Below are 26,693 nucleotides of genomic sequence, written 5' to 3'. Positions count from 1 at the left end.
AATTTTATAGGAAAAGTATAGTTTCACACAAGCAACATGCAACAGCGGCCGTCGAACTGCGTCGTCTCCCTGAGCAATAATAGAAACCGCAGCTGGAAAACCCATTAAAAGGGCAAAACAAGATTCAAAGACTGCGTCACCGGCGATCTGTGCAGAGACATTCCAGCGATCCGGCATCAAAACAATCCAAAAGCCGGATCTGAAGGCCACAGTGAGGACTCTTCAGCTGGGCTCTGCAGGGATACCATTATAGCGCGCTATTCTAAGAATGAAAAACTCCATTAGATGTAATGTCATGCAGTCCACCTGAGCACAGTTCACATCGACCCGCTACATTTCAGCCTCACTGATGAATAAAACATTGTTTATGCCGCTGGCATATGATGAAGATGCCAAATATCGTACTGTTGTATTATCATACCATAGACTGTGAGATTGTACAAGACATTTCCAGATACTGTACTGCGTATGATAGGTTTAGGATTCATGGATTTAATAATGACCCAGATAAATGTATGTAATGTGAAACTATAAACAAATGCTAATGGGTATTTTCAGACCACGTGTAGACCTCCAAACCACCGGGATCTGGTTCACAGCCCTTTTGAATTTCTCCTTTTTTCAGGCCAACAAACGATCCCATAATCAACGACGCGGTTGTTCCTCTTGTTACAGACTCACTTCTGCAAAACCTGCGTTTATGACCCAGTGCTGGTGGACCTTTGCTCTTTTGGATTAATCACGCCTCGTTGTTTTAATGCGCCTCATCTAATCTCTAATTCATATCATAAAACAGATCGTTTTGTGCGGCCGATCACAAAGCTATTATCCACGCAATGCTCCACTAATACATGTGGGTAAGAAGAGCTGGAGAAGATGCAGTGAAAAGTAATCAGCTGAGGAAACGCTAAAGGTCACTAAAGGTCACGCTGGAAGGGGAAGGGACAGCTAACAGCCAAGAGGGAAGCTCACACGGCAATTTGGGTGTGTTTTTATAGCTGTTTTTATGACTTTCTAAACTCAATAAATACACAGTAATACGTGATACAATATCAACACCAACTCATTGTCAAGGGTATAAATTCAAGGCTCTCAGATTAACCATTAACCAGCACGACTATATATGGCTGAGGCAAAGGTGCGTCTTTATCTGCTGCACGTCTTCTATAAAAGCTTGGGTCGCGGTGAAGTGACAAACGAAGCGTTGAGGAGATGACGATGCTTGGCTCTGTGGGACTGATCCTTGTGGTGCTGCTGTCAGCGGGCGGAGCCGCCACAGTAGAGAGGTGAGCTGCATTCAGGGAACCACCGGTACAACAGAGTATAATGGAGGATAACAAACTCACAATAAGTTGGGGAATTTCCTTTGTTGTGGATAATATCGTGAATTATTTTGGCGGGATCATCCAGACAGGAAGTATTCATATGGTCTTCACAAGCTTCTCAACTGTGGTGTTTTTGGTGTTTGCAACAGAGCCGAGTATGACTACTACAAATACCATCCCATGTCGGAGGTGAGATCACCACACACACACACACACACACACACACACACACACACACACACACACACACACACACACACACACACACACATACACACACACACCGGTGTGTAACGTGTGTATTCCCCTCTCCAGATCATCAGCTGGATGGATCAGGTGGCGAAGGATAACCCGGATGTTGTCACCATAATGGAGTACGGACAGACCTACGAGAAGAGGATCATCAGCTTGCTCAAGGTGAGTCATCAGCAGTAATCGGACACCAGGAGGAGGGTTTTCATGTTTGATGCATGTTTGTATGAATTTGTCCTCCAGATTGGCCAAAATACTGGAGAGAAAAAGAAGGCTATCTGGATGGACTGTGGTATCCATGCCAGGGAATGGATCGCCCCGGCCTTCTGTCAGTACTTTGTCAGACAGGTGAGAGGACGCCAAACACTTTTATTACGCTTTTATTTTGGAAACAACGTGGTCAAGTTCTCCAACATCTCCACTCAGATCCTGCAGGCGTACAGAACGGAGCCAGAGATGCAGGAGATGATGAAGAACGTGGACTTCTACGTCACCCCCGTGCTCAACGTGGACGGCTACATCTACTCCTGGAAGGACAACACGGTCAGTGCACCTCCCCGTCAAATTACCTTTTGGAGGGGTTTCAGAGTGGCTCTCGAGGCCACGGATGAGCAGGTTATGAGGGAACGATAGCCGTTCAGCTCCACCGAGCTACGATTCAATCAGTGAATCAGATTTCTTTCCGGTACTCAACATGACCCGAGCGCTAAATCGTTTTCAAAATAAGACGGGTGGGAAACTGATATCAAATTCTAAGGCAGCATTGAAGTATGATAAGGGGCCATTTTTATTTCCTGCTAGGTTGATAGAAGGACCTGCTGATTTAACGGCCTGATTGTTTTGACTGCAGACTCGACTGTGGAGGAAGAACCGGTCACCGGGACCTGCAGGCTACGACTGTTACGGCACCGATCTCAACCGCAACTTCGACGCCACCTGGGGGAGTGAGTGTTGTTTCATCGCTTTAAGTCCTCAAACCACGTGTCGCTGCTACATTTGACTCAGATTATTCCATTTTCAGCAATCGGGGTGTCCTTTAACTGCTCTTCGAACATCTACCCCGGAACAAAACCTGCGTCGGAGCCCGAGGCCCAGGCCGTTACTTACTTTGTAGGAACCCGGAAGGAGGACTTCCTGTGTTTCCTCACCATCCACTCCTACGGCCAGCTGCTCCTGGTTCCCTACGGAAACCCCAACTACACCGCCTCCAACTACGACGAGCTGGTATTTACATCCACACACACATCATACCACACAATAGAGGATTAAAAAAAGGAAGGTGTACGTGCATCTTTATAGCCTGATTATCGCTGCATGCTTCGACATTAATAAAGACAAGATCTGCATATTGCCATAGAAACGGAGCTCATGCAGATGAGAGAGAAAAACTTGCAGAAAATGCAAAAATACAAGGGTTGTAAAGACTCACATCAACATTAGTCTATTTCAAGATTTGGGATTTAATACACCCCTCAAAGCTGATGTGTGGTTCCTCAGATGGAGGTGGGTTTGGGTGCAGCGGACGCCATTAGGAGGGTCCACGGGATGAACTACACTGTAGGAACCTCACCGGACGTGTTGTGTAAGTCCTCCCATCAATGCTGGTCAGCCTCGCTCTGGGGATGGACTAGTAAGACCTGTACCCTCTTCCCACAGACGCCAACTCGGGTTCATCCAGAGACTGGGCTCGGCTGCAGGAGATCCCCCTCGCCTTCACCTTCGAGCTGAGAGACAAGGGGACGTTCGGCTTTGAGCTTCCCGAGGATCAGATCCGGCCGGCCTGCGAGGAGGCCTACAACGGAGCCCTGCACATCATCACCTACGCCCACAAGAAGGCCTTTAATGGTGCTGCTGCATGCGCGGCTGCTGCCACCCTGTGGAGCGTGCTGTTAGCAGTGGGTGTCACCGGCAGCACCCTGATGTGAGGAGGACAAACTGAGCCAAGCTGTGTTGCTTTCTGTTCCAGTGTTTCTGTGTTGATAAATGATCAAATAATAGAATGGAAATGTATCTGTTGATGAATATTAATGCATCCTTGGTTATAAATCTGTTGTCTGGGTCCTTGAATGATCTGAAACGTCTGATCATGAACTTCAAAGTCTCTTTTTATATCATTTAATAAAATATGAATAACATTTGGAAGTAATAAAAAAAAAGTTAAAAATGATTCTTGTGTTGACGTGTGAATTTTGCATTTTATTTGTTGCATAATTAGCTTAAAAACCGTCATGAATGTGATCTGTATGTCATGAATTCCTTGTGCAACTTTTGTAATAAGAAATGTTGATATTGGCAGACTTGACAGTGTGTATTATAACAGAAAAAAGCTTCAAATAAGAGGTATGTTTCTGGTTTCAAAGCTGTGTTTCAGTTCGTGTTGCTGTGTTCCTGAACGGCTGGAAGCCTTGTTGTCTCAGACCGGCCAGCGGCAGGAAGAGCTGCTCCTCTGGGGGAAACTCTCCCCACCTCGTCCACATCCAACCTGGGAGGGAGAGAACCACACGCATCATCAGCAGCTCAGGTGGGTTCTTCCCCCATTTAGAAACCTCCTCTTACCCTCGTTCTTCTCAGGCTCCAGGTTCTCCGGCTCCCCTGACTGCTTCCTGTCCACTTCTCCTTGCATGATGATGGTGACGTAGTGGTACTGCTCCTCCAGGCGGATGGAGTTCACCACTGAGGTGAAGCAGACGTTCACCAAGCGCACCCCGGCTTCCTCCAACACCTCCCTGTGAGCGCACTCCTCCCACGTCTCTCTTTCAGTGACAGAAATGGGCGTCACCTCCACTTAAAGGCATCAGTACATACAGAAAAACTTGTGTTCCTCTTATTAAACACAATAACACGTGCAAAACCTGCGTTTATGACCCAGTGTTGGTGGACCTTTGCTGTTTTTCATAAATCTCTCCTCATTGTTTCCTTTCACATCATTGATTTAAAGCACCGTATCTTATCTTCTCCCTCTCATATTCACATGATGATAAACACATTCTTTGTGTGGCTGATCACAATGCTATTGTCAGACGAGGGCGTCTACCGACACACGGAGGTCACACTGAGCTGGACAAGATGCAAAGTTACCAGCCGAGGAAGCTCCAGTGTGTTTTTTTCCAGCTATGTTTATGAATTCCTAAACCATCCGCTTAATGAATACATAACAATGATCGATTAAAGATATCCTCACCAACTCGTTTTGAAGGATATATATCGAAGGCTCTCAGATTAACCATTAACCAACGCAACAATAGAGAGTGCTTCCTGTGCTCTATGGCTGAGGCAAAGGTGCATCTTTATCTGCTGCACGTCTTCTATAAAAGCTTGGATCGCGGTGAAGTGGCAAACAAAGCGTTGAGGAGATGACGATGCTTGGCTCTGTGGGACTGATCCTTGTGGTGCTGCTGTCAGCGGGCGGAGCCGCCACAGTAGAGAGGTGAGCTGCATTCAGGGAACCACCAGTACAACAGAGTATAATAAGTTGGGGAATTTCCATTGTCGGGGATAATATCGTGAATTATTTTGGCGGGATCATCCAGACAGGAAGTATTCACATCGTCTTCACAAGCTTCTCAACTGTGGTGTTTTTGGTGTTTGCAACAGAGCCGAGTACGACTACTACAAATACCATCCCATGTCAGAGGTGAGCTCACCACACACACACACACACACACACACAGGTGTGTAACGTGTGTGTTCCCCTCTCCAGATCATCAGCTGGATGGCTCAGGTGGCGAAGGATCACCCGGATGTTGTCACCATAATGGAGTACGGACAGACCTACGAGAAGAGGATCATCAGCTTGCTCAAGGTGAGTCATCAGCAGTAATCGGACACCAGGAGGAGGGTTTTTATGTTTGATGCATGTTTGTATGAATTTGTCCTCCAGATTGGCCAAAATACTGGAGAGAAAAAGAAGGCTATCTGGATGGACTGTGGTATTCATGCCAGGGAATGGATCGCCCCGGCCTTCTGTCAGTACTTTGTCAGACAGGTGAGAGGACGCCAAACGCTTTTATTACGCTTTTATTTTGGAAACAACGTGGTCATGTTCTCCGACATCTCCACTCAGATCCTGCAGGCGTACAGAACGGAGCCAGAGATGCAGGAGATGATGAAGAACGTGGACTTCTACGTCACCCCCGTGCTCAACGTGGACGGCTACATCTACTCCTGGAAGGACAACACGGTCAGCACGTTTTTATTTCCTGCTAGGTTGATAGAAGGACCAGAACCTGCAAATTTAACAGCCTGATTGTTTTGACTGCAGACTCGACTGTGGAGGAAGAACCGGTCACCGGGACCTGCAGGCTGCGACTGTTTCGGCACCGATCTCAACCGCAACTTCAACGCCACCTGGGGGAGTGAGTGTTGTTTCATCGCTTTAAGTCCTCAAACCACGTGTCGCTGCTTCATTTGACTCAGATTATTCCATATTCTTCGGCTGCTCTCACAGCAATCGGGTCGTCCACTAACTGCTGCTCGGACATCTACCGCGGGACAAAACCTGCGTCCGAGCCCGAGGCCCAGGCCGTTACTTATTTTGTAGGAACCAGGAAGGAGGACTTCCTGTGTTTCCTCACCATCCACTCCTACGGCCAGATGCTCCTGGTTCCCTATGGAAACCCCAACTACACCGCCTCCAACTACGACGAGCTGGTATTTACATCCACACACACAGCGGTGCAGCATATATCTCACGATAAAACCATATTTGACATCATACCACACAAAACAGGATTAAATAGGGTAGATTTGGGATTTAATACAGCCCTCAAAGCTGATGTGTGGTTCCTCAGATGGAGGTGGGTTTGGGTGCAGCGGACGCCATTAGGAGGGTCCACGGGATGAACTACACTGTAGGAACCTCACCGGACGTGTTGTGTAAGTCCTCCCATCAGTGCTGGTCAGCCTGGCTCTGGGGATGGACTAGTAAGACTTGACCCTCTTCCCACAGACGCCTTTTCTGGTTCATCCAAAGACTGGGCTCACATGCAGGAGATCCCCCTCGCCTTCACCTTCGAGCTGAGAGACAAGGGGACGTTCGGCTTTGAGCTTCCCGAGGATCAGATCCAGCCGGCCTGCGAGGAGGCCTACAGCGGAGCCCTGCACATCATCACCTACGCCCACAAGAAGGCCTTTAATGGTGCTGCTGCATCCGCGGCTGCTGCCACCCTGTGGAGCGTGCTGTTAGCAGTGGGTGTCACCGGCAGCACCCTGATGTGAGGAGGACAAACTGAGCCAAGCTGTGTTGCTTTCTGTTCCAGTGTTTGTTTGTTGATAAATGATCAAATAATAGAATGGAAATGTATCTGTTGATGAAACATAATGCATCCTTGGTTATAAATCTGTTGTCTGGGTCCTTGAATGATCTGATCATTTAATAAAATATATATAACATTCAGCACCAGAGTAATAATGTTGATGTGTGAATTTTGCATTTTATTTGTTGCATAATTAGCTTAAAAACCGTCATGAATGTGATCTGTATGTCAGGAATTCCTTGTACAACTTTTGTAATAAGAAATGTTGATATTGGCAAACGTAACAGTGTGTATTATAACAGAAAAAAGCATCAAACAAGAGGTATGTTTCTGGTTTCAAAGCTGTGTTTCAGTTCGTGCTGCTGTGTTCCTGAATGGCTGGAAGCCTTGTTGTCTCAGACCGGCCAGCGGCAGGAAGAGCTGCTCCTCTGGGGGAAACTCTCCCCACCTCGTCCACGTCCAACCTGGGAGGGAGAGAACCACACGCATCATCAGCAGCTCAGGTGGGTTCTTTCCCCATTTAGAAACCTCCTCTTACCCTCGTTCTTCTCGGGCTCCAGGTTCTCCGGCTCCCCTGACTGCTTCCTGTCCACTTCTCCTTGCATGATGATGGTGACGTAGTGGTACTGCTCCTCCAGGCGGATGGAGTTCACCACTGAGGCGAAGCAGACGTTCACCAAGCGCACCCCGGCTTCCTTCAACACCTCCCTGTGAGCGCACTCCTCCCACGTCTCTCTTTCAGTGACAGAAATGGGCGTCACCTCCACTTAAAGGCATCAGTACATACAGAAAAACTTGTGTTCCTCTTATTAAACACAATAACACGTGCAAAACCTGCGTTTATGACCCAGTGCTGGTGGACCTTTGCTCTTTTTCATAAATCTCGCCTCATTGTTTCCTTTCACATCATTGATTTAAAGCACCGTATCTTATCTTCTCCCTCTCATATTCACATGATAATAAACACATTCTTTGTGTGGCTGATCACAATGCTATTGTCAGACGAGGGCGTCTACCGACACACGGAGGTCAGACTGAGCTGGACAAGATGCAAAGTTACCAGCCGGGGAAGCTCCAGTGTGTTTTTCCAGCTATGTTTATGAATTCCTAAACCATCCGCTTGATGAATACATGACGATGATCGATTAAAGATATCCTCACCAACTCGTTTTGAAGGATATATATCGAAGGCTCTCAGATTAACCATTAACCAACGCAACAATAGAGAGTGCTTCCTGTGCTCTATGGCTGAGGCAAAGGTGCATCTTTATCTGCTGCACGTCTTCTATAAAAGCTTGGATCGCGGTGAAGTGACAAACGAAGCGTTGAGGAGATGACGATGCTCGGCTCTGTGGGACTGATCCTTGTGGTGCTGCTGTCAGCGGGCGGAGCCGCCACAGTAGAGAGGTGAGCTGCATTCAGGGAACCACCAGTTAAAACAGAGGTTAATAAGTTGGGGAATTTCCATCGTCAGGGATAATATCGTGAATTATTTTGGCGGGATCATCCAGACAGGAAGTATTCATATGGTCTTCACAAGCTTCTCAACTGTGGTGTTTTTGGTGTTTGCAACAGAGCCGAGTATGACTACTACAAATACCATCCCATGTCAGAGGTGAGATCACCACACACACACACACACACACACACACAGGTGTGTAACGTGTGTGTTCCCCTCTCCAGATCATCAGCTGGATGGCTCAGGTGGCGAAGGATCACCCGGATGTTGTCACCATAATGGAGTACGGACAGACCTACGAGAAGAGGATCATCAGCTTGCTCAAGGTGAGTCATCAGAAGTAATCGGACACCAGGAGGAGGGTTTTCATGTTTGATGCATGTTTGTATGAATTTGTCCTCCAGATTGGCCAAAATACTGGAGAGAAAAAGAAGGCTATCTGGATGGATTGTGGTATTCATGCCAGGGAATGGATCGCCCCGGCCTTCTGTCAGTACTTTGTCAGACAGGTGAGAGGACGCCAAACGCTTTTATTACGCTTTCATTTTGGAAACAACGTGGTCATGTTCTCCAACATCTCCACTCAGATCCTGCAGGCGTACAGAACGGAGCCAGAGATGCAGGAGATGATGAGGAACGTGGACTTCTACGTCACCCCCGTGCTCAACGTGGACGGCTACATCTACTCCTGGAAGGACAACACGGTCAGCACGTTTTTATTTCCTGCTAGGTTGATAGAAGGACCTGCTAATTTAACGGCCTGATTGTTTTGACTGCAGACTCGACTGTGGAGGAAGAACCGGTCACCGGGACCTGCAGGCTGCGACTGTTTCGGCACCGATCTCAACCGTAACTTCAACGCCACCTGGGGGAGTAAGTGTTGTTTCAGCGCCTTAAGTCCTCAAACCATGTGTTGCTGCTACATTTGACTCAGATTATTCCATATTCTTCGGCTGCTCTCACAGCAATCGGGTCGTCCACTAACTGCTGCTCGGACATCTACCGCGGGACAAAACCTGCGTCGGAGCCCGAGGCCCAGGCCGTTACTTACTTTGTAGGAACCCGGAAGGAGGACTTCCTGTGTTTCCTCACCATCCACTCCTACGGCCAGATGCTCCTGGTTCCCTACGGAAACCCCAACTACACCGCCTCCAACTACGACGAGCTGGTATTTACATCCACACACACAGCGGTGCAGCATATATCTCACGATAAAACCATATTTGACATCATACCACACAAAACAGGATTAAATAGGGTAGATTTGGGATTTAATACAGCCCTCAAAGCTGATGTGTGGTTCCTCAGATGGAGGTGGGTTTGGGTGCAGCGGACGCCATTCGGAGGGTCCACGGGATGAACTACACTGTAGGAACCTCACCGGACGTGTTGTGTAAGTCCTCCCATCAGTGCTGGTCAGCCTCGCTCTGGGGATGGACTAGTAAGACTTGACCCTCTTCCCACAGACGCCTTTTCTGGTTCATCCAAAGACTGGGCTCGGCTGCAGGAGATCCCCCTCGCCTTCACCTTCGAGCTGAGAGACAAGGGGACGTTCGGCTTTGAGCTTCCCGAGGATCAGATCCGGCCGGCCTGCGAGGAGGCCTACAACGGAGCCCTGCACATCATCACCTACGCCCACAAGAAGGCCTTTAATGGTGCTGCTGCATGCGCGGCTGCTGCCACCCTGTGGAGCGTGCTGTTAGCAGTGGGTGTCACCGGCAGCACCCTGATGTGAGGAGGACAAACTGAGCCAAGCTGTACTTCTTTCTGTTCCAGTGTTTCTGTGTTGATAAATGATCAAATAATAGAATGGAAATGTATCTGTTGATGAATATTAATGCATCCTTGGTTATAAATCTGTTGTCTGGGTCCTTGAATGATCTGATCATTTAATAAAATATATATAACATTCAGCACCAGAGTAATAATGTTGATGTGTGAATTTTGCATTTTATTTGTTGCATAATTAGCTTAAAAACCATCATGAATGTGATCTGTATGTCATGAATTCCTTGTACAACTTTTGTAATAAGAAATGTTGATATTGGCAAACGTAACAGTGTGTATTATAACAGAAAAAAGCAACAAACAAGAGGTATGTTTCTGGTTTCAAAGCTGTGTTTCAGTTCGTGCTGCTGTGTTCCTGAACGGCTGGAAGCCTTGTTGTCTCAGACCGGCCAGCGGCAGGAAGAGCTGCTCCTCTGGGGGAAACTCTCCCCACCTCGTCCACGTCCAACCTGGGAGGGAGAGAACCACACGCATCATCAGCAGCTCAGGTGGGTTCTTTCCCCATTTAGAAACCTCCTCTTACCCTCGTTCTTCTCGGGCTCCAGGTTCTCCGGCTCCCCTGACTGCTTCCTGTCCACTTCTCCTTGCATGATGATGGTGACGTAGTGGTACTGCTCCTCCAGGCGGATGGAGTTCACCACTGAGGCGAAGCAGACGTTCACCAAGCGCACCCCGGCTTCCTCCAACACCTCCCTGTGAGCGCACTCCTCCCACGTCTCTCTTTCAGTGACAGAAATGGGCGTCACCTCCACTTAAAGGCATCAGTACATTAAGGAACATATTTATTATTAGACTTCTGTCCTTCCTCCCCTCAACTAGCTGGTCCTTTACTTTGAGATGACAGTCTGTCATCTCTGACTTCCTTTTCAACCAAACTGCATTTAAAATATTGCAAATTAGTGTCTGCACACACTTTATATGACAAGCACTTGTTACAATGCAATTTCAAAACATGTCTTAACATTCCCTGAACACTTTGGGATAATAATTCGGCATAATGATAACTGAACAAGATATTTGTACTATATTGTAATGTAATGTCAAGTTATGAATGAGGCCAGTGTAGCACATTTATGAATGGCTTTGCATCACATACGCTGCTAAGCAGTGTCAGATTTATGAATGGGGTTTGGTATCTGTTAGCTAGCGGCTACCTGTTAGCTCGCCGCTCTCTGTTAGCTAGCCGCTCTCGGTTAGCTAGCCGCTACCTGTTTGCTAGCCGCTACCTGTTTGCTAGCCGCTACCTGTTTGCTACCTAGGTTACATACCCGAACTCCAAGTGGCCGCCGGGGAGCTGGTACGTCCCTTTGCCCATTGCGCTTCTCCGTTTTCCCAGGAGAACGCAGCCTGGGTGGGCTGAGTGTGTTACCAGCACCCCGACCCCAACTCCCGGACGTTGGACGGTTTTATGTGACATCTCTTGAAACTTAAAAACGACTCATGAATGAAAGAAAGTTAGCTAAACAGACTCGGTAGTGCTACACCGAGGTGTACGAGAGGTTTCGCTGTTAAGTACTTCCGTCTTCGCTTTCACATAGTTTTTGTAGACCTGACCCAATCTTGTTGTCTTACCTTTGGTACATTCATAGTTCATACATCAAACTTGGCTCTGTCGACAATATAACGGCATATAAGTACAATATGTAGCACACATTATCATCTCAATTGTTCTAAATATGCGGTTATTTTTAATTTGTTGATATATAGGTGCACTCTTAACAGTTCAACACTCTTGGATACAGATTGTGCAGCAGCATTCATTCAATGAATGAGTTTATTTTTGTTAGTTTATTTAATTAGTTTTTATGTCATTATATCAGCAACAAGGCAATTCAAAGCACTGCACATAAAACATAAAACAAAAGGATAAAAGGACAATTAAATCCAATTTAAAAACGGCCGTGTAAGGTTTCATAACGTACCAGAGATGACAAACCAACAAAAGTATTTTTGAAATATTATTTTATTTACAGGAAGTCTGTGTTAAGACTTCAGAACTGGGGTGATGTCATAATAACCACTACACATCATTTCTTTATGTAATGGACAATAGTTATACTATAAGCACTAGGTGTATCTGCTAAAAGAACAGTGCCTAGTGACAAGTTGTGCTTAGGGTATATTCTTGTTTGGGATGAGTCAGTTTTGATCACTGCTTTTAGTTCACTTAGCTTTGATAGAAGCTGGAAAGGCTTTTATTAGAAATGATAGGAGGAAGAGGAAACAATCCTCATAATTGATTTTCCAAATAGGACTCTATTTACGACTATGTTTTAAGCTAAACCAAAACTTGAACATCATATAACTAAAAAGACAAGAATGCAGAGATCGAAACCACACACACACACACACACACACACACACACACTCATCAGCAGTAAAGACCCACAGAGATCTGATTAGCCAGTATTTCACAAATCAAAGTCACATCAGGATATTTGGAGTACATCTATGTATCTGTACTTTTACTCCAGTAGTGTTTTAAAGGCTGGTATTGGTATATTTTCTCGTCTTAATACTGACTCCACCACCGTAGGGAAATGATTGAAGGATCAGTCCATTCACACCTTTACTCCTGGCATTCAGCAGTTTGCCACCGACACCCGTTTCCCCAGCTAGACCTGCCTGGCAGCTCTGGCCCCGCCCCCCTCACCTCTCCCTGCTCTCACCCGAGAGACGCCGTTTCCTCCCGTCAGTCCGGGCGAACCTCTACACTGCCAGGATGAGTGCTAAACTGTGGACCGAGGAGCAGTTTAACTGCCCCGTGTGTCTGGATCTCCCAAACGATCCGGTCACCATCCCCTGTGGGCACAGCTACTGCATGGCCTGCATCAAGGACTACTGGAGCAAGGATGACCCCAAAGGGATCTACAGCTGCCCCCAATGCCGCCAGACCTTCTGCCCCAAGCCCTCCCTGTCCAGGAACACCATGCTGGCTGAGGCCGTGGAGCAGCTCCGCAAAGGGGCCCGCACAGCCGATGTGCGTGAGTCCATGCGCAGCGCCCGCGGCGTCGCCGCCTCCTCCTCCACGTCCAGGTCCAAAGCCAAGCTCTCCTCCATGGCGGCGGCGTGCGACCTGTGCAAAGGCGAGCAGCGGGCGGCGGTCAAGAGCTGCCTGGTGTGCATGAGCTCGTTCTGCGAGGACCACCTGAAGCCCCACCGCACCAAGAAGAGCCTGAAGCAGCACGAGCTGATCGCGCCCACGGCCAACATGGCCGAGAAGATCTGCACCCAGCACAAGTACCTGCAGGAGTTCTTCTGCCGCCAGTGCAAGATGTTCGTCTGCTGGCTGTGCACCAGCAACCAGCACAAAGGCCACGAGTGTGTGTCCACCAAGGCCGAGCGCTCCGAGAAGCAGGTACAGGGATGTCTCCATCGGCCAGACATAGGAATAATGTCAAATCAATGAAATATGAAGTGTATTTTCCTTTAAGGAACCATGGGTTCTTAACCAACTTAAGTAGCACATAAGCAGCTGTATCTAGGGTGTTTCATTCATCCAGTCACCATTGTTGTGTGTGATGGTTTTCTGTGTGCGTGAGGGTGTCGTCGTCTCGCCGGGCCGATGACATTCCTAACGGCATTCCTGTCCGCCGGCTCCCCGCGTGACGGCTGCCTCCTCCCCTCCCGTGCGTTGTCTCCCGCAGAAAGCCGTGTCGGAGATGCAGACGCAGAATCGGCAGCGGCTGAAGGAGCGAGAGCAGGAGCTGAAGGACATGAAGAAGATGATGGAGGGGATGAAGGTGGGTTTGGGCGGAGCCACGTTTGTTTCACACATGGGTATTCTAGCGTACTGAGACGGCGTCCTCTTCATCCCCTCCACCAGCGTTCTGCAGACCGGGTCCACGGCGACACGGAGCAGGTGCTGACGGAGCTGCAGCGCTCGGTGGAGCGTCTGCAGGAGCTGCTGGAGGAGGTGCTGGATCAGACCGGCATGGAGAAGATGGGCCAGGCTCAGGAGGTGGTCGACAGCCTGGAGGCGGAGATCAAGGAGCTGAAGACGAGGGAGGCGGAGATGAAGGACCTGGTCAGCTGTGAGGACAACATCCACTACCTGGAGGTATCGGCTTGAACACTTGAAAGATCCTTCTTCAGCTTCATCCTCGACTTGTTTGGTGATGTGACTCCTCATGTGTTCCCTCAGACCTACGAGTCCCTGTGCAGCCCCCTGGAGTCCGGGGACCTCCCCACCGTGGTGGTCAACCCAGAAGCTTCCTTCGAGCCCATACGGGACGCCATCCTGGACCTCCGGGACCGAGTGGAGGACCTGTGCAACCAGGAGCTGGGCAAGATCACTAAACAAGGTCTGTGACGAGTCTCGTCCCGTTTTTGAGCGTCTTTTTCTCCGTCTTCATCTTCTCGTCTCTTCTCTTCCAGTCGGGGACACGACCCTGTTCACCTTGGGAGACGGTAAGTGTCAAAACATATTTTTATTTTCACCTTGAACGCAACAAAAGCGATGGCGCTGAACCTCCTCTTGTCTTCTCCAGCCAACCGGGGCGGACCGAAAGGAGGGATTCTTAAATGTGAGTTTGGATGTTTGAACTTGAATACGTTCGAGGTCTCCTGAAAGTTCTTCTAAAACACGTTTCCCATGTTTCCACAGTGTTTGGTCTGGGTTCTCGCAGCCGTTCTCCAGCCCCTCCAGCCAGCACCTCAGTGGGATCACGCAGCGCAGACAGACGAGGAGTCGGTAAAATAAACTCTCACGCGACAACGCCGAAAAGCACGTTTTCACGCTTGTTTAACACAACTCACGCGTCGTCCCTCAGGTGTCGGCATCAGAAGCCAAGACGTGAGGAGCAGAGACGCACCCCGTGTGGACCCAGGACCCGCAAGCTCCCCCAGAGTCCGGGACAGACCGCCGAGGATAGAGGAGCGAGAGTCAGGTGGGATGACATCTTCTTTATTTAATAAAAAAACAGCACATTTGCACATTATGTATATTGACCTGGATCTACCATGTCACCTCCAAACAGTGAGGGAGAGCAGACCCAGTCCCAGACCCAGTCCCAGTCCCAGACCAAGTCCTGCTCCAAGTCCCACTCCCAGCCGCAGAGAGAGCAGGTTCAGTCAGAGCCAGGCTGTCCCTGCTGCGACCCCGATCCCAGCCACCCTGGCCCCGCCCCCGGCTCCGGCATCAAGTGGAGGTACAACACCAACCTTTTGACAAAAAACAAAAGTTTTCATAAAAGCTCACACATGAGTTCCACACAATTTCTTTCCTCTTCCTGGTTCAGGATCAGCTTTCAGTCGGATGTCTTCCATCAGCAGCCTCTTCCGCTCCCATCGCCGCGGCACCACCGCGGCAACCCCGGTTAGCAACGACACACTGGGAGGAAACCCCTGTAAGATCAGACTCCATCTCCCATTCTGTAGCATCTTAACAGTTTTATAGCATGCTTTAAAGTGTGACTTGTGTGCTCAACAGGGGCGATGGCTGCCGTGTCTGAAACACCAACAGAAAGTAAGACGGCAGCCTTTTTATGTGTCAAATCATCACGTCATCTGTAAAAGTGTACGTAGATACTCACTGTGTTTCCTGTTGGACAGTTAACCCCGGTCTCTTCTTGGACTTGCCCACACCTGACGCCATGAATCACATGCCTGCTTTCCCTGCACGTGAGTCACGTTATCGTATTCGCACTTTGAGACAAGAATGAAAACGATGCATGCAAAGTGTGTGAAAAATCACCGTTTAACACATTGTCTGCTTTTCCAGTGAGAGAAATCAACCTGGACAGCATCCGGGCCCCGGAGCCGAGGACCAGAGAGGAGTTCATCCAGTGTGAGTTTCCAAAGTAACATCAAACAAATCACTTATAGGACTTATGATGGGAACAGATTTGCCTTAAAAATTTAAATTAAAGTCGGCATGAAGCTTTGGATCATTCCAGACTACGTGAATAATTGTTTATTAAACCCCCCGTAGACTCCGTGACCTTGACCCTTGACCCCAACACGGCCCACCGGCGGCTGACCCTCTCCGAAGGCAACACTAAAGCCACCCTGCAGGTGGCGGCGCAGCCCTACCCCGACGCTCCCCAGCGCTTCGACGGCTGGACCCAGGTGATGTGCGGGAGCCCGCTGTACGCCCAGCAGTGCTACTGGGAGGTGGAGTGGCGAGGGCGGGGCTCCTCCGTGGGCGTGGCCTACGGGGCGTTGAGCAGGAAGGGCGCCGACGCCCGCACGGGCCTCGGCTACAACGCCCAGTCCTGGACCCTGGAGCTGTCGGACAGCTGCTGCTCGGCCATGCACGACAACGAGAAGAAGGAGATCCCGGTGACCTACTCCCCCCGCCTGGGCGTCTACTTGGACCTGTCGGCGGGGACGCTGTCCTTCTACAGCGTGGCGGACGTCATGACGCACCTGCACACCTTCCGCGCCAACTTCACCCAGCCGCTGTACGCCGCCTTCGGGGTGGGCTGCGGCGTCGGGGTGGGGCTGGACTTCGCCCTCGGACAGTTCAGCTCCAGCTCGGACAGCATCAAGATCTGTCCCATGTGAGGGTGCAGGCGGGGGGGAATACAGCAAAACACGCCATTGACTGCATGAGTATGAGTAGTAAAGGAGCGGGTGAGGCTTTGTTTCCATAGGTTTATTTAAAAAAAGAGGCAATCTGAATAATAGCCATGATTGGATCTTGATCTTACAAGGGAGAGAAGAAGAGACCTCCTGGTTTCCTGGGAAACGGTGGATATGACAACAAATCTAAAGACATGAACCATCCGGATGTGCCCTCCTTTCCTCTTCTCTCCAACATACAAAACATGAAACAGAAGCTTCCTTTGTTCAACATATTAACAGCTAATCAGCACAAAATGCATCACATATACATGTGTATTCCATTACATGAAAAATAAAAGTTTGGCTTCATTTGGATTCCCTTCTGTGGGCCTCGAAAACAAACAAACACTGCTACATATATTAAAATCAAAATGTTAGCCGACATTACAACAGGCACACGTTATGCTAAGTCTTCTCTTTAATATGTTAGAATCTGTATGCGTCATATAGTGGTGTCACTAAAGCAAAGGTTAAATAACAAAAAAAGTGCAGTAGTTGAGCGGGATGTCTGGTCGGGTTGTCAGGGACAACAGCACTGAAGGGTCACTGGGGTCAAGCACGATGCTCAACGCTTCCTTGCTGTGATATTATCTAATATAAAGTAGTCATAATTAGGAGGATTTCATGTGCTTTTCTACAGGAATACTCCCACCTGCTGGCCAGTGTCTGAACCACATACGTGAGAGTTTAAACCGAAATCTGTGATGTGTTTCCTCCTTTTTAACACCTGAATGTTTCACAGGTCCGACACGAGGAAGCAGTGATCCTCAGCTTCACCCCCCACCGAGTGCAACTCATATATATACAAACAGAACTGTGCTGGCTTTCTACTTAAGGCCTCAGACCCATTAAAAACACCGAATGCAAAAAAAAAAAAAAAAAAGGCAAGACCCGTTTCTCCTCGCCTTCAGCCTGGCCCCACCCGTCTGTCGACAGGTGCATGCTGGGAGCTGCTCGCCTCTGGCGTGTCATGCAGACGCTTAGGCGGGAAATGGGGGCGCGGCCCATGGACGGTCACATGACATCGGACTACTGTAAAATCGTTAGCACTGGCGTGTGACTACAAGATTAGCCCTAGCACTTAAAAATCAAGTATTAGAAGCACGTTTGAATCCCTTCTCTTTATATTTGGAGATGACTTTAAAGCGTAAGCTGTATAATGGGTTTATAATACACACTAAAGCTTTTCTGACCCACTACAGAACAAGCCCTTAGAACAGCAAGGCCGGATGCTCAGTCGTTCTCTCTTCACCCTTCACTCACTTTCCCTTCTGACATAAATAAACACTTTCTTTCTTCCTTTTTACACCGTCATCTTCCCTCATCTACATCCACAAACCTTCGTCCACTTCCGTGCTAGCTTTCCATCCCTCCTCTACCTCGACCTGAGCATCCGAACCCTTGCGTCGAACGACAGCTGAGAAGGAATCTGGCACACATAGACACTGCGGTGTAGCTAAAAACAGTCAGTTTAGTTCAATTTGTGCTTTAAAATGAAGTCAAAAGGAGGGTAGTTCTGCCCACCAGATGCCCTGACTCCTCTCTCTAAAGGCGGAGAGGAAGAAGAGGATGGAGGTGTAGAGGAGGGGTTCTTCTTCCCCTCAGCGTTTGGTTGAACTCGACGGGACGTGGGAGACGGAGGCGAGATGCTGGCGCCGCTCTTTGGGGTTCCCCCATGGTGGTGGGGGGAGGGCCAGGGAGGTGGGGTGAGGAGGGGGTGTCGGGTTAGCGGCAGACCTCCCCGCTCGGGCGCCGATCATGGCCGGGAGGCTCTGGTTGCGCCTCAGGCCGTCCAATAGGCTTCCTCCGCTCGCCGACACAAAAGTAGAATCCTGTCGCGGCGCCTCAGACTCGCCGTGGAGCACCTTAGTGAAGCCGAGCCGCCGGAGCCTCTCCACCAGGCCGAGGTCGGGCCTGGCTCGGCCTGACTTTGGGGACGGGACGCGGGTGGGGGTTCCCTGGGAAGGGCTGGGTAGGCTGGGGTGTGGGGCGCGCCCCAGGTTCAAGCCGTAAACGTCCTGGAGGAAGAGCTCCGCCGGCCGCGAAGCCAGGAAATTGTCAGCCGGGTGCTGGTGAGACTCCGGGGGCACCGGGGAGGGGGCGGGGGAGTGGGAGGGGGAGTTAGGGGGTGTGCTCGGGAGGAGGCAGAAGAGGGGTTGCCGGGGGGTGGGTTTTGGGGATGGAGGGGGGGTGTCAGTGGAGACTTGTGCTGAAATGCCCCTCTCCAGGACCAGCTTGGCCAAGCCCCTGGTGGGCACAGGGGGGCGTCGAGGGGGGAAGGCGTCTCCTAGACTCAGTCGGCAAGGAGTCAAGGGGGTGCTGGGCCCCGTCCTCATGGAGCTGGGTGTGTGGGCCATGAGGGACGACTGGGAACTGGAAAACAAAACCACCAAAACCTCTCATTCTCAGGTCCTCCCGTCATTCATCGCTGCATAATATCTGCATTTATCTTTGGAGAGGACTTACCTTGAGGTGACCTGTGTGATGTCACTGGGGTGCAGGATGCTGCAGGTGGTGAAGGTGTAGGTGGAGAAGGTGGAGCTCTGACACTTCCCTGGATTTTGGACTAGAACACAGCAAATCAGGTATTATCTTCCAACTCCCCATAGAAATACAGTCTATTGTACATTTTTTAATTTAATACTTCAGTGTTTACCAGAAGATGATGATGTTGTTGTTGTGGAGATGCACATCTGACTTGATTGGACCACTGTTGTACAGCTTCCTGGAATGGACTGAGATGGCGGGCTGGATTTCACTGAGATGGAAGCGGCGGGCGTCCCGGGAGATGGCGGCAGGCCGGCGCATAAAGGCGAGACGGGGAGAGGCGACACCGGATGCTTCCGCTCCCTCCTCTCCTCCGGCGTGGATGAAAAGCGCACCTTGAAGGTGATCCCGCCTTCCTCCTCATCCTCCTCCTCCTCGGCCGCCCCCTTCTCCAGGACGCCTCCGTTCTCCTCCTCCTCGTCCTCCTCCATGTCGGACAGGTGGTAGACGGCGTCCTGAGCCAGCGGGCAGAAACCTTTGGTCACGACTCCGGGGTGGGGGTCCAGGATGGTGGCCAGGTGCGGTTGGGCCAGCTGCTGCCAGTGATGGAGCGTCAGCGAGCCTGACGGGGGGGAGGAGTTACAGTTAGATGAGTAAAAAAAAAGGAAGCAGCTTGTTGCGTGTGACGATCATCCACGTTACCTTCCATGGGCTTGACGATCTGCAGCTTCTCGGGCAGGAAGGTCTTGAAGATGCAGGAGCCGAAGGAGAGCTCCGACAGGTTGGAGAAGGAGGACTGGACGCTGCCCGTGGGCGTGCTGCAGCCGCTGCCCTCCGCATCCCCCTCCGCCGCCTGCAGCTTCCTGTCGCGCTCTGCCTTGAAGAACTGGCGCTCGCACAGGAAGTTCTGTCGTCGCAGCGACAGCCGGTGGAGGGCTCTGGTCAGGTCGTTTCCTCCCGGGCAGCCAGGCTGGCCGATCGGGACCTCCTCCCTGAAAGAACACGCACTTTAAACATGACAGGAGTTAGATTTAGTGAGCAGGAATGCTGGCGACGTACCCCCTGGTGGACTGGAAGGGCTGCGCAGTCATCACTAGAGAGCTCTGCCCGGAGCCGGGGATAGGGGGCGTGGCCGAAGAGGGCCGCGACGCCGAGGCGTTGATGGAGCGGACCGTTTGGAAGACTCGCTTCTGGGTGACTCTGCAGGGGAGGAGAGGTCAGAGGTCAGAGACGAGGATGAGATGCTGAACAAGAGGCGAGTGGGGTTTTTTGGGTGTCTGACCTTTGGTCCTGACTGGCCGTCTCCTCCTCGACACTCAGCTCCCTCCTCATGGTGCCCTCGATCTCCGCCGCCAGAGAGTCCTGGACTCACACACCAAAGGTTTCCTTTCATTGTTTAGCTCATGCATTGGGAAATAAACCAGTGGATGCACATCTGCTGGACTGATCTCTCACCATGGGGTAGAGGCTGTAGGAAAGGTGCCGTCGCGTCCCAGCAGAGAGGGAGGTTTTACTGCGGAGCTCCTTGATCTCCTCCTGGGATTCATGGAGCATGTCCACACACTCGGCGTTCCTGTCCGCCAACTCGTCCAGCTGTAGCACACACACACACACACACATAATTACTAATGAAAAGATGCATTAAAAACGGTTTTAACCACCATCTAAATGAGTGTACCTCTGCTGTGAGTTGCCTCTGGGCTTCCTTAGACGCCTGCAGGTGGATCCTCAGCTCCTCTTTCTCCAGAGCCAGCTGAGCACAAACACAGAAACAGCAGCTTATTGCTTTGCAAGTCACCAGTAGGTCCGGAGTCAAGTCCCGCGTCTAGACCATTAAGGTTAATACAGACATAGAGAATCATAATATACAATAATGATATACATAAGTCCTCTCCTCACCTCCTTCACCCTGTGTTGCAGCTCTACGATCTGGGTGAGCAGCTGAGCGATTTCCTCCTGGTGTCGGACGAGCTCCTCGTTCTTCTGAGACAGCTCGTCCGTCAGAGACAACATCTGGCTGTTGGACTCGCCTGCAACCAACACACACACACACACACAGGCCCGGGGGTTAAAGGTCAGCGCTCTGGACACGAGGAGGCGTCTTCTCGGTGTGCGTCCCACTCACGGAGCTCCTTCACGCAGTCGCTCACGAGCTGCTGCTCCTTCTCCTCGTAGGTGATGGTGTCGCTCTTCAGTTGACACGCCTGGAGTGGAGGCAAGAACTCCCATCAGCAAGTAATCCTCCTCAAAATGTTCAAAGCTTCCTCCGTGTCGCAGCTCGTACCTGAGACCGCAGCGTCAGGTTCTCCTCCTCCAGGTCCTGCAGCTTGCCCTGCAGAGACTCCAGCTGGCTGAGTGTGGCGGCGGCGGTTGTGGCTCCCCCCGGTGGCCGAGGCTGCCGCAGCGGCGTGGACGCGCTGGAGTCCGTCTCGCTCTCCTCCGAGGCGCTGGCCACCATCCGCAGCAGCTCGTCCTTCTTGCTGAGCTCATGCTGCACCTGGTGGACCTGTGCAACGGAGGTGTGTGGAGAATTTTTAAAGATGCTCTTTTTTTATCAAATCAACAAACCTGAAAGTTTGAAATCTGGGTTTACCTGATCCAGGGCCTGAGCCAGCTGCTCCTCCACGGCCTCGTTGCGTTCCTGCAGCAGGTGGTTCCTCTGCAGGAGGGACTGGCCGATCCGAGCCGCCAGCTCCAAGTCCCTGTCCCGCTGTCCAATGAGAGCACAGAGCAGCCGTCAGCCAATGAGATGCAAACCAATGAATCGCTAAGACGTGAGGCGACACCCACCTCGGCCAAAAGGTGGGAGACCACTTCGATGTCATTGTACGTCTTGGTCATCTGCTCCACGCGGTCACCGCTGAGGACTGGCAGAAACAACACTTTAAAAACATTGAAAGTTGATCGTGTTGAATTATCAAGATAATCGCAAATACTCTTAAAATAAAAAAATAGAGCCTGATTTAATCAAATATATATTTATTTGTCCTTTATTTATGCAGGGAAACATTATGATCATCTTATTATTTAAAAAAAACATAAGTAAACGTTGATTCTTAACTCAGTTTAAAGTGATTCCAGTAATTTAAGTGTCTATGATTATCCAGATAATAATAACTATTCTGGCCGGGATAATCATGGAATGAAAATGTCCATATCGTCCCATGCAGAGCTCGGACCACAAGCAACTTCCTCAAACTCTTTAGCAGCCAATCAGGAGCTGGCGTGGCTAAAATCAGTGCAACACTGCTGATGCCGTTTTGGTGAAATGGCTCCACAGCATGGTGACGTGGTTGCGAGTGGTCTGAACGACAGCACTACACACACACATAGAGACACACACTCTCTACAGAGCTACCGACAGCAGACCAATGCTACGCCCATCTCTCGTCTGCTGTCGTCTAAATGAGTCGCGGAGCAGAACAGGCGGAAAGAAAGAAAGAGAGAGATACCTTTGGAGAGGCTCTGAGAGCCGGGGTGGGAATAAGAAGAGGGCTCCAAAGCAAGATACGCTATAGTGGGAGACAGGAGACAGAAAAGAAGAGGAGGGGGAAGTTCAGCATCTTGTTTTGGAAGAGGAAGGGACAGGAGGAAAGGAAGCTGAGGCTGAAACTTCATTAAGAAACATTAGTTTGTTGAGGATCTACATCAATTAGTTGCACTTTTAGCACCTGAGTGGGTGTCACCACCGGCGCCGCGCCGCTCCCCCTTCCACCTGTTTAAAGAAAAGTCAACTCTAATCATTGGAACATCGTCTTCTACAGACTCCCCCACTGTCGCTCCTCTGGTGAAACAAGCAGGAAGTCAAGCCAACGAGCAGCGCTCGAAGGCAGGCGTCGTCCAGTAATCTGAGACCTGTGACCTCCGGGATCGGGACGACAAGCGACGGGTAAAAATAACCTCTGCTGCCCGACAGCATCATCACAATGCATATAATCTATCAGTGGACATTTGATGCCACACACACACACACACACACACACACTTTTACCTGCCGTATAAATAATGTCCCAGTCCGATTTGATCATGATCTACATCGTATCTCTGAATGCAGTCACACAGTGTGTGAACTCTGGAACACAATAAACCGATATGATTTCCTGGTCCTGCCGGTGCATTAGTTACTACGTGACTGGATTAAAAACTCTGATTGGTGCTCGGTCCACCCCTAATAAACCAACTCAACCAGCTGCAGGTCCAACAAGACAAACGATGGCTTTAAAGTAGCTCTTCCACAGATCTCACACCCCGGGAGGCACTTCAACATTAGCACGCCTCTTCTATTAATAGGCTGCATTTGATTTGAACCACAGAAGTGGAGCGAGGAGGAATTTGAGCTCTCCGCACGTGCACTTGAACGCACCATGTATACAAAAACATCCCAACATATCAGATCAAATTCATGCTTTTAATTTCAGACAGGAAGTCCATCCAACTGTTAACTCCCACATATTTGTTTGAATGGAAACCGCATTCATACTGCCCACTTCCTGTCCGTCACACACACACACACACACACTTTCCTGACCTTGCAGACGTAACCGGAGACACTTCTGCTTCTGTCGGTCACACACTTAAGGATCACCGCACTATAACGCCCGCGCTCACCTTCCACCGCGATGCCATCGTAAACCTCCTCATTGTGGATGTTTAAAACCGGCATGGTCCGACTCGTCTGTCTCCCGTCTTCATCCTCTATCACACCCCCCCCTCCCCCGCTCCTCATCACTCTGTCCCGTGACTCCGGCCCTGGCTTTGAACCACACTTAACTCTGTGTGAGCCAGAGCCGCTCCACATAATAACGCAGAATAACATCCACGTGACTGAGACGCCATCTGCTCACGGGCTGAACCAATCAAAAGAAAGCACACACGTACTCATGTAGCGGAAGGTCTCCTCGGCCAGCACGGGGGAGATGGCACTGTGCTGGCCGTGGACCTCGTCCGGGGAGCAGCTCGGGGAGACCGCCCAGTCCTGGCTGTCCGACAGGTAGACGGAGCCGGAGTCGGCCGAACCGGAGCCCAGCGAGCCATAACCCTTGCGGCTGCTGCCCAGACCCTCATCTGTGGGCGAGAGGACAGATAGAATAACAGATCTCCCCCTCTGTAAAATATCAAACACGACCCTTTAGCATTAAGCTGCCCAGATAAAAAACAGGGTATATGGCAGTATTGAAAATGAATGGACTGTTTTATTTTTTATGTAGGGAGACCTAATGATTTATGATCACCTAATTTAAGATTATGAGATATGAGATGTTAACTTCACTAAAGTTGCGTCATCTATGACACCATAAAAAGTAGAATTCCAGTGTGTTTTAGTGCCATTTTTAAAATCAAGGTGTGTGTGTGTGTGTTTTCTTGACACTATACAAGCCAATGACCTCCCGCTTGAGCAAATATGTGGTTTACAGGGACAGATGGGGCTAACTATAGCATGGAGCCCATGACATTTGCAGGGCCTACAGTTGCCACGCTCCCTGATTTTGCCGTGTCGACACTAATTGACGCCGTACCTGTCTCGGTGCTCGACTCTTTCTTCTCCACCGCCCGGGGTTTCACCTCAAACATGTCCCGTCCTTGGAGCGGGGCGGGGGAGAGGGGAGTCCCCGGCTCGCAAACACAAAACTGGGCAGAAATGGTGAGCCGCTCTCACTGTGACATCACATCCTGCCCCGGCACAGATGGGTGGGTGCCCACGCGCACCTTTACCTGAGGAGAGAAGATAGACTTCAGACTGGCAAAGATGCATATTTCCCACTTCCTTCTATGCGCCACGTGGTTTAAAAGGAATGAGGGAGGAGCCTCCCACATCCTGTTGCATATCTCTGGAGGGAAAGGGGATGCGCTATCTTAAAGGGATGAGCTCCCACTGGAGAAGGAAACATATTTAGTGACACAATTTCTAATATTTGGAAAGACGAGTGCTTTGGAAGCATCCATCCTCTGCTTACATAACACTGAAGCTGATCCATAAAGGAGATTAATGCTACAGTCCTGGCAGATATCCTGTGCTGCCCCATTCATGACACTGGTATTGCAATTATAAGAGTCTCATAAAGGCTAGGCTATCTTCTATACACTATGTCCATGATTATGAGAGCAACATCTGTCAAGCTGCTTCTTCCCCCCCGATTTAAAATGCCATGGCCGATCTGGACCGAGCGCCTGTGAGTCATCTGATGAGTAACACCGTCACGGCCAGACAGCTTTGTGTTTGGGATACAGCCGGGGAATTAAATAGCGAGAGACGCTCTTCTAACCCCGGGGCCCTCTTTATCCTCATGTGCCGAATGTTAAACAAAAATACTACTACACACACAATTCCCTCTGCTTCGAAAGCGCTGGAGAAAATCCAGACCGCAACCTGGAAACCACCACTTAATGGCGGTGGCAGGCGAATCCACTTTATAAAAAGGTGGAAGATGGAAGCACGGCCGCAAGATAGCAGCCCTGTAAGTAACTTAGCGGTCTACACACAACAGCAGTCGGTCACAGCTGTCCCAGAGGGGGACTGCCTGCTTACTTCAGCATTTTACAGGCTTCATGTCTAATCCCTTTCAGCTGAGGCTCTCATCCAGAGTGACGGCAGCAGTAGAAATGTCAGCATCTGCCCTCAGCCCATCTTCGACCTGACAAACCAGACAGAACCTCAAGGGTTCGCTTTGAAAGAAATAGGACACTGAAGGCAGCATGCGACCGGAAACATCTGACTGGATCTTCAACGGAGACTCCTCATCCAACTCATACTGTACTGTTTAATGCAATTAACCAAAACTCTATTTGAAAAATGTATAACTCTAAAACCCCTATCCATATGAGCTGCTCTTCTTTTCGGCATGACTTAAATAAACGAATAAAACAATTATAATATTTTAAAATGACAGAAATTGTTTTGTGCTTTGTCGGTGCCTCAAACACGAAAAATATAATTTATTTTAAGTTTATTATTGTTGTATTAACATACACTCTTGTGTAACGACACTTTGCAAACAATTAGTTCACGTTTATTAGTCATATATATGTATAAAATGTCTTTGTATTTTAAAAACACGAGCCACTCATGTTATTTAATATAGTTAGCATGTTAGCTAACCAATAAACGTATGTTTAGCTAACATGTAACGTCACCGTTACGTCAGTTACGCCTACACATTAGTGGATACATACTAATTAAAACCATTCTTGAATGTAATCTACGGTTCCGTTTATTAAGTGAATAACGTAACGTTTCACACGTTACGGATGCTGGCCGATGATGACAGCTTAAGGTTACCATCACGAGCGCAAACTGGCAGCATCCCTCGCGCGAGGCAACGTTAAACGTCACAGACTGCTGCGGGAATTAAAATATGTTTGAGTATCATAAAAAACCTACCTTATATATGTGTTATTACACAGCATCGGCCATCCCCCTGTTACAACGCGGTGTATTTCAGTCCCCTCACCACAACCCGAAACCCGAAACAATGGAGCGGAAGGGAGGAGGACAGCGAAACAACCACCGCGTGAGTCATCAGCGCGCGACAGTAGCCTCGATGACGTTTTTTATCACGCGAC

At 49.7% G+C, this 26,693-nt stretch overlaps 6 protein-coding genes across 11 annotated transcripts in view; 4 read left to right on the top strand and 2 right to left on the bottom strand.

The window, feature by feature from the left end:
* The window catches only part of LOC311009979 (carboxypeptidase O-like), a 43,146-nt gene extending 36,226 nt beyond the window's left edge, over positions 1-6,920 (top strand). Inside the window, exons 1-9 of one of the 3 annotated variants that reach the window (XM_084004462.1) lie at positions 4,140-4,305; positions 5,172-5,211; positions 5,278-5,379; positions 5,458-5,562; positions 5,641-5,757; positions 5,839-5,932; positions 6,025-6,227; positions 6,368-6,452; positions 6,526-6,920. In XM_084004462.1, the coding sequence (XP_083860588.1) occupies positions 4,238-4,305; positions 5,172-5,211; positions 5,278-5,379; positions 5,458-5,562; positions 5,641-5,757; positions 5,839-5,932; positions 6,025-6,227; positions 6,368-6,452; positions 6,526-6,794 (1,083 nt within the window). In that variant the 5' untranslated portion in view covers positions 4,140-4,237 and the 3' untranslated portion in view covers positions 6,795-6,920. Of the gene's footprint in view, positions 1-4,139; positions 4,306-5,171; positions 5,212-5,277; positions 5,380-5,457; positions 5,758-5,838; positions 5,933-6,024; positions 6,228-6,367; positions 6,453-6,525 lie in introns of those variants that run through there. The other 2 variants (XM_084004460.1, XM_084004461.1) reach the window with 2 other exon arrangements.
* Positions 1,219-3,928, top strand: LOC311009980 (carboxypeptidase O-like; the record flags this gene model as incomplete). Its single annotated transcript, XM_084004463.1, has 9 exons — positions 1,219-1,286; positions 1,475-1,514; positions 1,641-1,742; positions 1,821-1,925; positions 2,004-2,120; positions 2,428-2,521; positions 2,599-2,801; positions 3,075-3,159; positions 3,234-3,928. The coding sequence occupies 9 exons, from the start codon at positions 1,219-1,221 to the stop codon at positions 3,500-3,502; spliced, it is 1,083 nt and encodes a 360-aa protein (XP_083860589.1). The 3' UTR covers positions 3,503-3,928.
* Positions 6,921-7,370: 450 nt separating the features above from the next.
* LOC311009981 (carboxypeptidase O-like) lies at positions 7,371-10,088 on the top strand. Its single transcript, XM_084004464.1, has 9 exons — positions 7,371-7,542; positions 8,408-8,447; positions 8,516-8,617; positions 8,696-8,800; positions 8,879-8,995; positions 9,071-9,164; positions 9,257-9,459; positions 9,600-9,684; positions 9,758-10,088. The coding sequence occupies exons 1-9, from the start codon at positions 7,475-7,477 to the stop codon at positions 10,024-10,026; spliced, it is 1,083 nt and encodes a 360-aa protein (XP_083860590.1). The 5' UTR covers positions 7,371-7,474; the 3' UTR covers positions 10,027-10,088.
* Positions 10,089-10,252: 164 nt separating this feature from the next.
* nudt15 (nudix (nucleoside diphosphate linked moiety X)-type motif 15) lies at positions 10,253-11,579 on the bottom strand. Of its 2 annotated transcripts, none has more exons than XM_084004466.1 (3): positions 11,344-11,579; positions 10,603-10,795; positions 10,253-10,528 (listed from the first exon to the last, which is right to left on the bottom strand). In XM_084004466.1, exons 1-3 carry the CDS (start codon positions 11,494-11,496, stop codon positions 10,401-10,403), a joined length of 474 nt encoding a protein of 157 aa, XP_083860592.1. In that variant the 5' UTR covers positions 11,497-11,579; the 3' UTR covers positions 10,253-10,400. The 2 variants fall into 2 exon arrangements, with proteins under 2 accessions (XP_083860592.1, XP_083860591.1); XM_084004465.1 differs by having other exon boundaries at positions 10,603-10,799; positions 11,348-11,577.
* Positions 11,580-12,261: 682 nt separating this feature from the next.
* On the top strand, positions 12,262-17,529 carry trim25l (tripartite motif containing 25, like). The gene is made up of 14 exons (XM_084004702.1): positions 12,262-13,437; positions 13,727-13,822; positions 13,906-14,139; positions 14,224-14,383; positions 14,457-14,489; positions 14,570-14,605; positions 14,686-14,772; positions 14,852-14,968; positions 15,059-15,229; positions 15,320-15,427; positions 15,511-15,546; positions 15,633-15,701; positions 15,802-15,867; positions 16,012-17,529. Exons 1-14 carry the CDS (start codon positions 12,802-12,804, stop codon positions 16,584-16,586), a joined length of 2,424 nt encoding a protein of 807 aa, XP_083860828.1. The 5' UTR covers positions 12,262-12,801; the 3' UTR covers positions 16,587-17,529.
* On the bottom strand, positions 16,666-26,646 carry trak2 (trafficking protein, kinesin binding 2). 3 transcript variants are annotated; one of them, XM_084004699.1, is made up of 17 exons: positions 26,512-26,641; positions 24,650-24,845; positions 24,012-24,197; positions 22,586-22,645; positions 21,924-22,000; positions 21,727-21,843; positions 21,418-21,639; positions 21,259-21,337; positions 21,033-21,163; positions 20,812-20,886; positions 20,589-20,726; positions 20,416-20,495; positions 20,193-20,333; positions 19,836-20,125; positions 19,303-19,755; positions 19,113-19,212; positions 16,666-19,019 (listed from the first exon to the last, which is right to left on the bottom strand). In XM_084004699.1, exons 2-17 carry the CDS (start codon positions 24,702-24,704, stop codon positions 18,248-18,250), a joined length of 2,976 nt encoding a protein of 991 aa, XP_083860825.1. In that variant the 5' UTR covers positions 24,705-24,845; positions 26,512-26,641; the 3' UTR covers positions 16,666-18,247. The 3 variants fall into 3 exon arrangements, with proteins under 3 accessions (XP_083860825.1, XP_083860826.1, XP_083860827.1); XM_084004701.1 differs by lacking the exon at positions 22,586-22,645 and having other exon boundaries at positions 16,667-19,019; positions 26,512-26,646; XM_084004700.1 differs by lacking the exons at positions 24,012-24,197; positions 24,650-24,845; positions 26,512-26,641 and adding an exon at positions 23,742-23,887.
* Positions 26,647-26,693: the final 47 nt, after the last annotated feature.

This window comes from Eutrigla gurnardus (genome assembly GCF_963514095.1).
Source record: "Eutrigla gurnardus genome assembly, chromosome: 24".
NCBI classification, from domain to species: Eukaryota; Metazoa; Chordata; class Actinopteri; order Perciformes; family Triglidae; genus Eutrigla; species Eutrigla gurnardus.
Note: the sequence above shows the minus strand (reverse complement) of the source record. Positions and strands in the feature narration are given on the sequence as shown.

What these genes read in the sequence shown, in the direction of transcription:
- trim25l (XM_084004702.1), top strand. Translation starts at nt 12,802, where the DNA reads ATGAGTGCTAAACTGTGGACCGAGGAGCAGTTTAACTGCCCCGTGTGT. An exon ending in CCGAGCGCTCCGAGAAGCAG is followed by an intron (nt 13,438 to 13,726) that starts GTACAGGGATGT and finishes TGTCTCCCGCAG; the next exon opens with AAAGCCGTGTCGGAGATGCA. An exon ending in GGGCAAGATCACTAAACAAG is followed by an intron (nt 14,384 to 14,456) that starts GTCTGTGACGAG and finishes CTTCTCTTCCAG; the next exon opens with TCGGGGACACGACCCTGTTC.
- LOC311009981 (XM_084004464.1), top strand. Translation starts at nt 7,475, where the DNA reads ATGGAGTTCACCACTGAGGCGAAGCAGACGTTCACCAAGCGCACCCCG. An exon ending in GGATCATCAGCTTGCTCAAG is followed by an intron (nt 8,618 to 8,695) that starts GTGAGTCATCAG and finishes TTTGTCCTCCAG; the next exon opens with ATTGGCCAAAATACTGGAGA. An exon ending in AACCTCACCGGACGTGTTGT is followed by an intron (nt 9,685 to 9,757) that starts GTAAGTCCTCCC and finishes CTCTTCCCACAG; the next exon opens with ACGCCTTTTCTGGTTCATCC.
- nudt15 (XM_084004466.1), bottom strand. Translation starts at nt 11,496, where the DNA reads ATGTCACATAAAACCGTCCAACGTCCGGGAGTTGGGGTCGGGGTGCTG. An exon ending in GCCACTTGGAGTTCGGGTAT is followed by an intron (nt 10,796 to 11,343) that starts GTAACCTAGGTA and finishes ACTGAAAGAGAG; the next exon opens with ACGTGGGAGGAGTGCGCTCA. An exon ending in GGAGCCCGAGAAGAACGAGG is followed by an intron (nt 10,529 to 10,602) that starts GTAAGAGGAGGT and finishes TCTCCCTCCCAG; the next exon opens with GTTGGACGTGGACGAGGTGG.
- trak2 (XM_084004699.1), bottom strand. Translation starts at nt 24,704, where the DNA reads ATGTTTGAGGTGAAACCCCGGGCGGTGGAGAAGAAAGAGTCGAGCACC. An exon ending in CTCTCAGAGCCTCTCCAAAG is followed by an intron (nt 22,001 to 22,585) that starts GTATCTCTCTCT and finishes TGTTTCTGCCAG; the next exon opens with TCCTCAGCGGTGACCGCGTG. An exon ending in GATCGTCAAGCCCATGGAAG is followed by an intron (nt 19,756 to 19,835) that starts GTAACGTGGATG and finishes CCCCCCCGTCAG; the next exon opens with GCTCGCTGACGCTCCATCAC.